Source organism: Poeciliopsis prolifica, unplaced genomic scaffold (genome assembly GCF_027474105.1).
Source record: "Poeciliopsis prolifica strain line A6 unplaced genomic scaffold, Auburn_PproV2 SCAFFOLD006, whole genome shotgun sequence".
Lineage (NCBI taxonomy): Eukaryota > Metazoa > Chordata > Actinopteri > Cyprinodontiformes > Poeciliidae > Poeciliopsis > Poeciliopsis prolifica.
In genome coordinates, this window is record NW_026562381.1 from 10,071,630 (window position 1) to 10,085,429 (window position 13,800).

Sequence of the window (13,800 nt, forward strand, 5' to 3'; positions counted from 1 at the left end):
GGTCAAGTGAAGATATAGTAAACACCATCCATTCAACATTTACTTTACCCGGTTTCTTCTGCATAAAATATTTAGTCATTTTGGTCTTAAAAAACAGAATTTGTCTACTTAAAACCTTTTCAACTCAAGGTATGGATCAATGCAAGGTTTGTGCAGGTTTAGATGCCAGAAACATTGTGGTAAGGCCAAACCAGCTGAGCTTCTTTCACCTCATACGGTGGTACACAGAGCCCAACAAAGGCTAGCAGCAAGCGGCAAGAAGGAAGGGCAAACCACAACTAAACCTGAATGCAGTATTGCATACTCCCCCATTGCTGTCTAACTCATAGATTTTAGATTTGTCCGTTGCATCATGTGGGTGAAATATTGTTCTGACCTTGTGGAGTTTGGCGACAAATAGAGAGAGCTGTCAGTGTCAGAGAATGGAACAGACAGAAGAAGAAATGAGCCTTTTCTTGTTCTTTGAGGGCAAAAAAAGTGACAAGACCCATGATAAACAATCATGGTGGTGTTGGGTGCTGTTAAAGCAGCTGTATCAAAAAGATGATGATCAAGCCAGTTGGCTTTTTGTTTGTTTCTAAAATAGGATGCGGCTGATTTTACAGATGTTTTTTGTCAAGAATTGATTGTACTAGGGAAAAAAACGAGAGAACAGTGAATTTTAGTGAGGTGTTTTTCTTTTGATAAACACAATCCTGAAATGCTGAAGCACTTTGATTTAAGCAATTTGAGTGCTGGGTTAAAATTGTTGCCTTCCTTGGAGCATGATGTTATTGCATCAGAAAGTCTTTGTTGCTTTAGAGCAAAAGCTTGTTTACAATATTGGAACAGTGGGATTATTCTGACCAGACAGACCCAGTTCATTCTGCTGTTTTAAAACAAACACACACTCAGTTTATGTCTTCCTCATCTAAGGTACATTCAGTCAACGATGACATACATTTTGGTTGTTTCAGTTTCTGACTTTTCTACTCAAGTTCCCAGAGCTGGATGCACAAGCAAAGAGAGAACATAGTTCGTTTGGCCTTCACAGTGCAATCACTGCAACACACCTCTGTGAAAACGTACATTTGATCCTGTGTGACTTTAACTTCCTAACAGCTAACTTGTTAATCTTTTCTGTCACATCACAGGGTGCATTTGATGAGAGAAATGTGTCAGGAAGTCTCATCATAACTTTTTGATTCTCACTTTCTGAAACTTTGTAAAGTAACCACATTTTATCCTGATATATACACTGAACACCTTCTCTTTGTACCTTGTAAAACCTAATTTAAGTTTTGCGAGTTCTTAATTGTTCATTTGAGTTTTGTCCGACATTGGGTTGAATTTCTTAAAATATGTGCAAGTAAGTCACTGGAAGGTTGTAATTTTTAGGGTCTTAATTTGAAATCTCACCTTAAATTAATTGCTCTGTAAAATTCAGTGTGCTATTTTCTGTTGCATTGACACTAGAATTATAACATATTAGATTTTTGCAAATAGATGCGTGACTTAAGAGTTCCTTCAGCAGGTTGTTTGTAGTCAGCTACCAACTCAACTTTTTCTACTGTGTTCTACCTGCTTTTCAGTAAGCTTGCTGACATCTGCTCCTGTCTTCATAGAAGTGTCATTGAAATTCAGAGCATTCATGAGACCTGCAAAGCACAGGGAGAGGCGCTTCAGGGAATATTCTACACCACATACAAACAGAACCTGAGAAAAGTGTGTACACACCAACACTGGTGCTCAGAACCGCTCTAATAAGTGTGGTCACACACACACACACACACACACACCACACACACACCACACACACACACACACACACACACACACACACACACACCACACACACACACACACACACACACAAAATGCAGAAAACTTTTGACTGAAGCTTTCACAGTATTCCCACTTGTCGGGCATTAATGAAGCCTGCTGTTAGGGGCTTTAAATTTAATGCATATTAGAATAATGAATCATAGTTTCCAGGAAAACAAATCAAGTAAGAACTGGATGAATTTTGAAACCGTATGTGGCACCCACTGTACATATGGCAGTGTTTTTTTGTTTTGTTTTGTTTTTTTACTTTGGGATGCTTGTATTGCTATAGTACAGCTTAAGGAAATCAATAAAGCAAGGCCAGAGTTCAGACCCAAGTGATTTCAGTCATTAGGGTTTAAAAGATCATGTCGAAACACCCAAACCAGATCCATTTCCATGGCCATGAGCTTGTTTCGTGGACTTGACAAAGAGAGCAGGGCTGTGTATTCACTGATACATAAACAACACTTCACTTGTTGCAAAATATTTTTTGGATTCGCAAGGCACATGCAAGTTTGAACCAAACTTCATATCAACACCTGTTTCCTGACTGAGACTTAGTCAACAGATGCAACATGAACAAGTCACAGTGAATTAGAGAGCACAAAATTAATGGGAAGAGCTAAAAACATCAATATGGGTTTGAAGCTCAGCTTTAAGACTTTCTTCATTGAGTTTTCATGGTCTTTGTATGAATTTGTGGATTCTTTCCAGGTACTTTGGCTTCCTCCCACAAAGGAAAAAGAAAAAAACAAACCACACACACATACTAGGTTCATTGTTCTCCTGAAAATAGTTTTTAGTTGTGAGTGTGTGTATGTGTGTGCTTGTCCTGTTTGTCTCTATGCTGCCTTGTGATGAACTGCTGACCTGTCCAGGGTCAACGACTGACCCTGGACATCTATTCATCGAATAGACGATGAATAGATATAGGAGTTGTATATATTTTCATTTCCACCTGGAAACATTTATTCCATCCACCACTTTTCACTTGAATAATTCATCTTTGATGATGTTCTTCAGACCCCTGCAGTCTTGATAACAGGGAGTCATGATCTCTTTTGTAAAAAGAATATTTCCCTCCTATCCAGTGTACTGATGATGACACCGGGAGTCAACCCTCATTTGGATCTGAAGTCTCTGGACTTTTTCTTTTGACAGTGTCTGTAGCTTTAATCTCTCTATGTCCACAATTTTGGAGAGAATGTCAAAATGTGAACAGATGTTCGCTGTCAACAGTTTGAACTTCGGTCAAGCTAAAAAGTAAAAGCTTGAAAGATGAAATTATAGGTCAAGAGCTGCTGGTTTTTCTATTGTGGACACCTAAATAGGCTTTCAGCTGATGTTTGTATGTGACCTTACACTAACTTATGAATACAAACTTGAACCAAACATGCTGCAGAGCTCACAATAAAATGTAACATGTTGTTTCTGCTTCTTCTTGCACACGTCCCTTAATCACTTGTGTGATGGAAAACACATTGACGTCAATTAATTTAAGCATGCATAAGGTTTAACAGTGACCTTCACAGACTCTAAAGTTTTCAAGTGGTCCCCGACTTATTCATGGTTCAGTATTTGTGATTTTTTTCTGTGGAAAGCAACTCCAAATTATTCACAGAAAATCAGCCTATTTCAGGATTATTAATATGTGACTTATTCTAAACAAAATGCAGCATTCTAATCTTCAATACCTCTGTGCAATGCTACTTAACTTTCTATTGACTGGTGTTCACAAATCAGCCAATCCAGGAACACCGTATGTTTTCTTTGGCGCAGGTTAGCTGTTTCCCCATAAGCAGACATAAGGAAGACTGTAGATTTTAGCTTCTGTTGTAGTGCTAATAATGTTTCCACTGTGTGTATTAGTGCATGTTAGGGTGTATTTGGTGATTAAATAGGCAGTTATAAGCAGTTTTAGAATATGTATAATTTTTTGCTATTTGACAGTGGCTGTGGTCAGTGACCCATGTGAGTTGGGGGCCACTGTACTGCTGTTTCAGACCGGGTTCAGATGGGTTATTGCAAAATTGGCCAAATTGCTTCCTTTTAGCACAACTTCTCTGAACCCAAATATTTTTTGTACTTCATGTTCAGTCGTCTGATTTGTGAAAGTGATGCATGCGTAGCAGGAAACCTGTAATAAGAAAGTGCCTTTTAAAAGGTGTGATCCAGCCCCTGGGAGTAATTTACCTTTTGCATGTCCACATCTGCTCTTACCTACTGCGGCTGAAAGAATGCAAATGCTATTTTGTTTCTTGTTATTATTTTGATCGTTTTTATTTTTCTCACTAAATTTTCAGCAAAATAATAAGTCATCTCTTTTTTGTTTTAAGGCTCTAGACTTTGTACATTTCACTCACAGTTATTCCACCCTTGTTTGAACTGTTTTGAACAAATATCGCTAGTACAGACTTATTTGTTGAAGCTTTGTATTTAGCCTGACCTTTCATGCATGTACACCCCTACAACATGCAAATAGCAGTGAATGATTGCATTGTCCTTACAAGCTATTGGCAATAAGTCCTTAGTAGTTGTGGTCCTTACTTTATGCTTGCTCTCAAACAGATGCCACAATGCCCTGACTACTCCTGCTTTTTGTTTTCTTTTGTTTGGTCTCCAGTTTTAATGCCATTTTGCTGTGAAGTTGTCAAGGCACAGGGTTTAATGGTATCAACGTCTTTGGTGCATGATGGAGGCCTAATTGTCCCCGATATCTGCAACTACTAGTTTCACGGACGTAGAAGAATAGCGCTAGCTGTTGATTCTGCTTCCTGACCAAAAGAATAAGAAGTTGGAAAAGAAAATAAATAGGAGAAAAATGGAGGGGAAAAAGCCCCTGGTGTGAGCAGATAAACGCATATTTCTTTGTAGCTGTCATCCAAGGTTCAAAAACACCGCACTATGGATATAGCGAGAGACAGAAAGGGGAAAAAAAAATTAAGAAAGAAGCAAAAGGACTGAATTGTAGATGGATGATGACAGAAAGAGATGAAATGCTTTGCCACATGGTCTGCTGGGAAATCCCCCACTGTGCTGGGAGCCCCGCAGCCTGGTGGCGAGATGAAATGTCTTATCTGCCAGAAGCAGAACTCTGTCCTTTAAGGGGGGCTTAGCAAAACTCATTGTCCAGCCAAGCAGCATCTCAACTGATCCGTGTTCCCGTTGACCTTTACCGTCAATGCTGTCACGCTCGCACGCCAGACTTTAGATTGTGTTAAACGCAGGAATACTCATTTTTACACCACAACGCCTCCAACGTTGGTCTCCTGAGGATCCTATGTATTGCTTATTTCCTTATTCAATCACTTTGGCTACTTTCCTTATACCTTCCTGAATGCGAGTCATGTGACACACCGCTCTACCTGTCTCATGTCTGTTATCCATTTTTGTGCTATCTTTTCTATCAACTTATCCATCAGTCGCTAATGAACAGGAAATTAAGTTGTAACGTGGCAATCATGCAGCTTGATATCCTCTAATTGCCAAGATTCTATCTGTATTATTTCTACACCGAGCTGTGGGTGCTCTTGTAATTTTCATTAATTACACACAAAGAGCCGATAATCATCTTTCTCCAGTAATTTAAAACTTTTTCATTTGACTTTCTTGGTCTGGAGATTGATGAACATGTGTTTTGTGTTGCAGCAGACTCAATTAGGTCTAGATTCAGTGTTTCATTGCTGCAATCTATATTTATCCAGGGAAAACATTTCTCTATATATTTCACTCACATACCATGTGATGAACTTAACTTCTTAGGTTTTTGTTCAGTGCATGCTTTCTTCTTGCCACATCTCCATAAAAGCCAGATTTGAAGAGAGGAAGACTAAAAGTTATGTCATCAGATTTTCTCACCCGGCTGTAAATCTCTGCAGTCCCTCATGAGGTCCCTTTGGCCTTGTGCTTCTCTGATTATGGCTCTCCACTCCAAAGGTTTGAGTTTACATAAACATCTGTGTCTCCGTAGGTTTGCAGTTGACATTCTCTTCACATTTTTTGATAATTGATTTAAAAATATATTTTACTTAGGAGTTTAAGGCTGAAGGCAGCTGAGCACTTTGTAATTTTTCTTTGAAAATAAATGTCAAAACCTTGTATTTTCCTCCCATTTTATAATTATGTGCTAATTTGTTACAAAATATCCAAACAGAATATTTTGAAATGGTAAATGGAATAATTAAACTATAAACCATAATAAAGAAGAGCTGCAAAAAACAATATTTTGACAGTTGTCAGCTGCAGAAAGAGAGCCGACCTCTATAGAAAGCAACATCTGCTGGATCTCTGCATGAGCATCCGGTCCAGACTTGTTACTGTTTATAAGCTTTTCCACTAAGCTGACAAAGAAGCTGAATAATGTATCTATCAGTCAGCCTGAGTGGGCTGAGCACAGGGCAGTGAGGAAGCTTGCTACAGGCTCATTACAGGTGAAGATGACATGTTGCGGAGCAGCCGACTTGGCACTGTCTCCGTGCTCCTCCCAACGATAGACGGCGAGACACTCAGTCACTCCCCACGGCGTACAGAACGTGAGGGTGGGGGCACAAGGTGGAAGCGACAGAGGAAAGGGTCCGCAACGCACCTCTAACCCACCCCCCCCAAAATGAAATTGACAGGCTCACTGAAGTAATTGCTCCCAACACTATTTTCTTTGGCAGGAAATACTGTTATCGACAGACAGGGGATTCAATAAGCTGCAGGAGATGAGGCTCAAGTCATTCCTCTGCCGTTGAGGTTGCAGAGTCTCCTGATGGTCTTTGCCCTTCCTTTTATTCCCAAAGTTATCTTTTATTTTAATCTTTCTTTTTTGTTTTTTTTTTTTACTTTTTCTGTATCTTTTTACCCTTTATTTTTTTGGCTTTTCTTACTCATGTATCAATATCCACTCACACGATTCTCCTCTTGATTTGGTCTTGCGCTTTTTCTCCAGGTTGACCATTATTTCAGAACCAGTCAGAGGAAAAACCTTTTATTACATAGAGGCCAGCCAGCGACTGCTCCACTTCCCCTCCTTCTCCTCAGATAGTTTCTCTGCTGCCAGTATCGTGGTGTAATGTTGATATTACCCCAATGGAGCCCATTGATTTGAGCTCAGAGCATAAAAAAGCAGTTTATGGCCAAAGTCTTCGGTTTCCAGAGGTCAGATCATGTGCTGAAACCAGATCTCAACCTTTTCTGGACATCGTGGAACGTTTGCTGGGAACTGTGGAGAAGTAGAAAGATAAATGTATTTGTTTAGGAACGCGTTCGCCTTTAACGACCCATTACTGTGAATGTATGGTTAGAAAAATGAGCCACATTCAGGAATGAAAAGTTTGAAACTGTCGACTTTTTTATTAATTTGCTCACCTGCCTTTTATCCCAACATTCATTTGATTCACTTACTATTGCAAAGTGGAACTCTTTTTTTTGTAAGGTTTATGGAAGCAAGATTTGTTAGGAGCAGAAGTCTCAGTAAAATATTAATTAAAGGAATGGGTTTAATATCAGTTAATTCAGTCACAAAATTAAAAAGAATTCTGAAACACTGCCTCAAATTGAATCAAACATTAAGTCGGACCTTTCTGTTAACTTGAGGTTTTTGTGTTGTGAATTAGTGAAGCACTCAGATATTTTAGAATAAAAGCTTTTGTACACAGAGTCTGCACTACTGAGTAAAGTCATTATGTAAAATAGATTACCAGGCCTTTGGCATCTTGACAAAATGTTCAAATCAATAATGTAGGATTTTAAGAAACTTTGAAATTTTGTCTCAAATTCATCCTGCAAATCAATGCCCACAATGACTAAATGGTTTTTATGTTCCCTCCTGACCTATGACTTACCCATTTTTTAATACTTCAGATAATAAGTATGAGGAAAATTACCAAAACAATTTGAAGGGTATTACTCTTTACACACAAACTATACATGACATCGATGTCAAAATAATCTCAAAAGTTGCAAAACTTCTCTTTAGTTCTTAATGCATTTGCTCTATTTATCTTTAAAAATTAAAGCTCTTGTATGTTTCTCCTCCTCTGATTTCTGCTTTGGTATTGAGTCTCCTTAAAGTGAAACAAAAACAATGACATTAAGTATGATAAAAGAAACTACTTACTGTAGCTACAGATCATTTCAGAAGTGTTTCACTTTGATGTTTCTTAAGGATAAATAAGTTTTACTTGAGCAGCAATTTTCCCTGTTTGTGGTATTATTGGATATGACACAAGTAATTTCCTGTGTTAAGGAACACTTTATAGCTCTTTAATGTCTGCAGCCTTTGTTTGATTAGACAATATGGATGACATGCATTTTAAGTACTGGATAGATTTCACTAATGATACCTTTCATCCAATCCATTAACAAGAAACATCTTTGGACTAAATATTCGGTCCAGTTATGCTTCACATAATGAGTCAAAAGATTTTACTATTTGTTATATCAGTTGGTATTTCAAGAATTATATGTATAAAGAGGGACGCACCAGTCTGATTATGGTATATTTTTTCTGTTATGCCCAATAATTAATATTAACTAATATATGTGTTATATATTTGACAGTTTGAAAACAACGGGATATCCCCCCTTTCCCAGCTGAAACACAAAATCAGCAACAAAACGTAAATAAACATCGGTTGTTAATATTAAACCAGTTTGACACCGGTATGTTAAAAAATGGCCAAACTGATGTTGATTCCCATTGGTGTGTTTTTTTTATTTTTTATTTTTTTTATTTTAGCAGCTGAGATGTTGAAATTGAAAGTGAAGCGTCTTTGGGATGGAGGGAAAGAAAATGTCAGGAAAAAATGTGTATTAAATGAAATCAATGTCAGCATTGCAATATTCAGCAACAGTATCACAATTAAACGCTTTCTAGAGATTGTGCAGCTTTACCCTTTGCCTACTTTCTTTTCCTTTAATTGACTCTAAAATACTCAGCTATTCTGAGCTGTAAATACTAGAGCGACTTGAATTTTATATGGCGTAAATATGCAGCAAATTTCCTGTTGTTGACAGAAATCTGTTGTGAAATCTGAAATTAGTTTCTTGTTTATTCTTCTGCATAATATTCATCTTAGTACTTGAGAACTAATATAGCCACAGCAATAAGCTGCTAAGCTGCATGCCACAGTTTCTACTGGGTGTATGAATCATGCTTTGGTGATCATTTTAAAAATATGATTTTACATTACCATTTTCAAAGAAATTTATTTTTTATATCATTTAGTCAACGGCCAAGCTCGGCTTGTGTGAAAAGAACAAGATTTGTGGCTTGCTGTTCGAATCCCTCCGGTTTTTCATGCACAAACACACAAAAAAAAGACTCATTCATGTTGACTGTGCATTGCAGCAGAACAGCAGGTCTCTCTTTTCTCCAGATAAATGAGCAAGCTTATTACCTCCCAAACTGCCTATTAGCACAGCTCACTTTGTAGGGAACCAGCAATACAAGAATGAATACAGCTGCGTTCCTTATGCCAGGGAGTCTGGTTCTGGATAATGTGATGGAGTCTCAGTAGTGAGTTTCCTCATGTGTTTTCTTTGGTACTGAGACCCAACTTCCGCCTAACTAGGTAATTTTATCGAAATCATCCAGTAATTATCAAATTTTCTGAGATGTTTGTGGAGGGGCAAAAATGTAAAACATTTCCTTGAAAAGCTTTTTTTTTCATTTTGAGGCCTGTTTGAGTGCCTGCTGGGGCCAGCAATCGATTCAATCACTTAGTGACGTTGGAGTCGATCCATTTATCAATGTATAGTCTAAAGTGGGCTTCATTGTGTGCTCAGGGAGTTGGTGTTTATGTGTTTGAGTTGAATGTGTGTGGTGCCACCACTGGTCTCATTGTGTAAACATCAGTGTAGAAACACGTCCCAGTGGATATTAAACACTAGAATCCATTTACTTGAAGCGGAAACTGCTGCAGATTGCCTGTGGTGCCTGTCTTTGGCTGTGGTGGCAGAGTCCGGGATTAGTCTTTGCTGATTAACATTAAAAGGAGAACTTAGTCAGCATATGCAGTAATTTGTCTTGTCGTATTTGATTAAATGTACATTTTATGTGTGCCCTTTACTCTGACGCCCCTGAATAAAATCCAGAATATCAAGTTGCCTTCAGGATGCAATTAGAAAATAGTCAACATGCCATTTCATGTCACTGCTGTTCTGTAAATTCCTCAGAATTCCTTCCTTTGAACTACTGGAAAAAAATATGAATTTCTTCATAAAGGCCAAACCTCACAGGTTACTCTATTGCTGCATTAAAAATAAAATAAAATAAAAAAAAGTTAAAACTCTTTCTTTTTAAAGCAAATTTTCTATGTGTTTTATTCTGCTATTTTTTAATTGGCACTTAATTTTAGTTATTTTATTGGTTTTCAGGACATCATTTTGTGATAGCTTTGTCTGTGAAAAGGCTTAGCAGATAAACTTTACTTTTTTTCAAATGAAAAGCAACAATCAATTTACAGAACCCCTAAAGGAATAACTAAAAAAAAGAAAAGTTGATTCCTCCTGCACACAGGATACTCTTGGAAGCCAAAACTCAGACTGCTAGTATGGTTGTAGGAGAATTGAAAACACTAAATATATCTGACAATGTCATCCAAAAACTCAAGTAAAACATGGCAAATTATATTGCTTGTGTATTTGTAAAATTTTCACCTGTCCATACATGGACCAACTTTTCTTCTTTTCTCTTTACACATGTCCCCTTAGGGCACATGTGTCGAACTAAAGGGCCGCAGGCCAAATCTCGCCAGCCATCACTTTTTATGTGGCTCTTTACATTCTAGCTGGCCACATAAATTGCACCTTCAAGATAACATCTGTGTGCTTAAATATGGTTTTACCAGTCAAATAAAATTAGTGTTCATCTGTATACTGCCAAATTACATCAACATGAAAATATGTTCAATATTTAATTTTTAAAACTACTCATCAAATGGTACACTTATTGAAGGTGAGGACAGGATGAAGGGACATGTTCACAGTTTGAAAACAAAACCTTGTCAGAATTCTGCGCCTCTTTGGTCTGTTGCATACAAGCATACTATTATACATTCCTATGAAATGGGAAGAAATCACATTGGTTATGAATATTTTTACAAAACATGATAGTTACACCACAATTATTGTTTCGGTAGCAATGCTTCAGCCCCTCTGTGTGACTCAGACTGTCCTTGATGTTAAAACATAGCGCCTGACAGCATATAAGCACAGTTTTTAAAAAAAATAAAATATTGATAATATTCTGGTTCAAAGTTTTAATCTAATCATATTGTGTTTTTCTTTGCAGGGTGGGCTACGTAACAGCAAGCATGAGTGCACCCTTTCGTCCCAGGAATACGTCCATGAGCTGCGATCTAACATCATGGACGAGAAGCTGTTCAACTGCCTGGAGTCTCTCAGAGTGTCTCTCACCAGTAACCCTGTCAGGTTGGTAACAAGAGGTTTTATCACCAGAGGATAATTGTTCCTTCACTCATCTTGATCGCTGGGAAATTTTGATAGTTAAATTTATCAGAAGACCTCTGGCACCATGAACATTTCAACTCCTTGAATAAATCACTTTGTTTGGGTTGTTTAACCAGAGAAATGAACAATTTTGAGAGGAGAAACAAAGCTGGAAATAACCTGCATGGCAGAAAAATGCTGCTATTCACTGACTGGGACCAGATTTTCTATTTTGTTCTGAGAGTTGGGGAAAAAATATTATGTTATTAGTCTGGTACTGAGCAGTGAAACGACTCCAGTGTAATCCACGAGGCAGTTATCCATGTAAAAATAAAATTGCTTATTTTTGCCACCACCGTGCATTAGTGCGTACAAATGTTTGACCCACGAAATAACTCGACTTAATACAATTACTCCCACTCTTTGTGCGGCAGGCCTCTCCTTCTTTCCCTGTTTGACTGGCAGCGGTCACCCCAATTAAAATGGTCAAACGCACTCGTCTCATAAGAGCATAAATGTGTGTTTTTCTTTCTCCTATTTGTTGCTCTAACCACAAATTCATTCTATCCCAGTCCTCCAAAGGTGTTCAGTGAAAGCCTTGCGAAGCGCTTTGAGGTATTATTTATTTAGCTTAAACACCAGATTTTCTGTAGTCCTGCCATCTAATGTTACACCCACTTCAATGGGTCCCTCTTTCTGCTCTTACTCATGTTCACACCATTTTCTTATTCCAGCAACTTGTCTCTCATAAGACTTGGGGACAAGAGGTATCCTTAAGCAAGACCGCTGCTGCAAATTAGACATGTCTTATAGCTGTAGATAGGCTATCCATTTCTGTGAAACTCATTTAATGATATTCTCTCTCAGGAAGACACTTTCCTAGTATGATTCTTTTTTTTTCCTTTTTTTTCTCAGATCAGTTTCAGCTCTTTTGTTTGTCCCAATTTTCTCCTCTTTCATATTGGATTGTTTCAGACCATTCTCCTCCCTGATGGGATACTTCATTTTATGGAGCATCTGGACATAGTAATCTTCATAAACTGGGAAAATGTGCACCGGTTTTTGATTGTTTAAAGTAGATTTATTACCAGTTTTCAAAAAGCTGATATCTCTATTTGGTGACTGTACTGACTGAAACATGATTAAAAAACTTTATAATGAGAAGACAGCTGTTTAATTACTTTTGTACAGAGCTAAAACAACACATTAAACTTTTAAAACTTAAGGATAATGTTTTTAATTAGCTTTTTCTTGAAAATTAGCTTTTTAAATGAAGACCTTGTGTTCATAATAGAACGCTGACTCTAAGGTATTAAGTTTAAATTAGATGCTACAGTTTGTCTGACATGTTTGGCTGAACAGCCATAGATTGAGTTTCTGCAGGACAGCACTGATATGCTTGCACCATCTTAAATATTTTTGCAATGTTTTGACACTTTGTCACCTGTAACGGACATAGCTTTGAAGATAAAATATTGGTTTTAAGGCAGAATATTTCACTTATGACTAATACTGTTTAATTAGTATTAAGGACTTAAAACAATCTCCAACATCATGCTGATTACTTACTTGTAATTTAGTTTTATTTTATTTCATATTTTCTCTATAAACTAAACCAAAAATACTTTGTAAGATTTTGTGTTTTTGGAGTACGACAGACAGGTGAATAGTGAAAAACACATTTATCTAATAGCTATACTTTAACTTGTTTTTTTTAAGTGTCCCCATGAAAATATGGTTTTAAATGCTGCTGTAAAACTCACTGCTTGAAGATGAGCTGAGGTAAAATCAAAGACGGTATGAAAACACCTGGGATTTTTATCTGGGTTTAGCCAGGCTATCCGGTACTGATCATTTAATAATTTAGATGTCAACCCAATACTTGAGATTAATCTGGGACATCCCTACCAGTTAACTTCTTGAAGTGGCTAAACTTTTAATTGGTGCAGTTTAACCTTCATTAAAATGTGCATAGGAAACAACATAAGTGTGCATAATAGGTAAACAGGTTCTTTTCAATCTTTTTGAAGCTGTATATCTTTAGCATAATATGGAAATTTAGGTGATTTATTTATTATTTTTAGTTTGTTTTATGTCTAAGAGCCTTGTAACAAGGGTGGTTCACCGAGGATAGGGTCGCCCTGCAGATGTGTGTAAAAGGCTTTACCTCTTTCAATGTCTGTAGGAAAGAGTTAAATTCAACAGATGGTGGGGTTCAGCCAGAGATCAACCTTTAGCTGTGTAAGCAGAGGGGACTGTGTGGGTGTTGACTCACTCAGGTCATTTAGTTATCTTTATGCCGCTTATTTATCTCCTGGGACAAGCGACTCACTTTCCAGCAGCATGGAGAAGGTTACCGCTAATTAATGTGAATATATTTTGTTGTTATGGATCACAACGCACAAAAAGTCTGCATTTGACTGTGCTATGTTAATGTAACCTTTGTGCACTGTCATCATATTCTTACTGGAGCACCTCATGCTGGATTCCTTTGTGTGAGGGGGTGGTGGTGTTATGTCAACATTTGGTCTTTTTTTTTAACTAAACATGAGGGCA

The 13,800-nt window shown here is 37.5% G+C and overlaps 1 protein-coding gene across 6 annotated transcripts in view; it reads left to right on the forward strand.

Annotated features, from left to right (window-relative positions):
* Positions 1 to 13,800, forward strand: part of LOC129360700 (protein diaphanous homolog 2-like) — a 431,171-nt gene that overhangs the window by 98,821 nt on the left and 318,550 nt on the right. For all 6 annotated transcript variants that reach the window (XM_055031060.1, XM_055031065.1, XM_055031064.1 and 3 more), the window contains one exon: positions 11,087 to 11,226. In XM_055031060.1, coding sequence (XP_054887035.1) covers positions 11,087 to 11,226 — 140 coding nt within the window. The remainder of the gene's footprint in view (positions 1 to 11,086; positions 11,227 to 13,800) is intronic.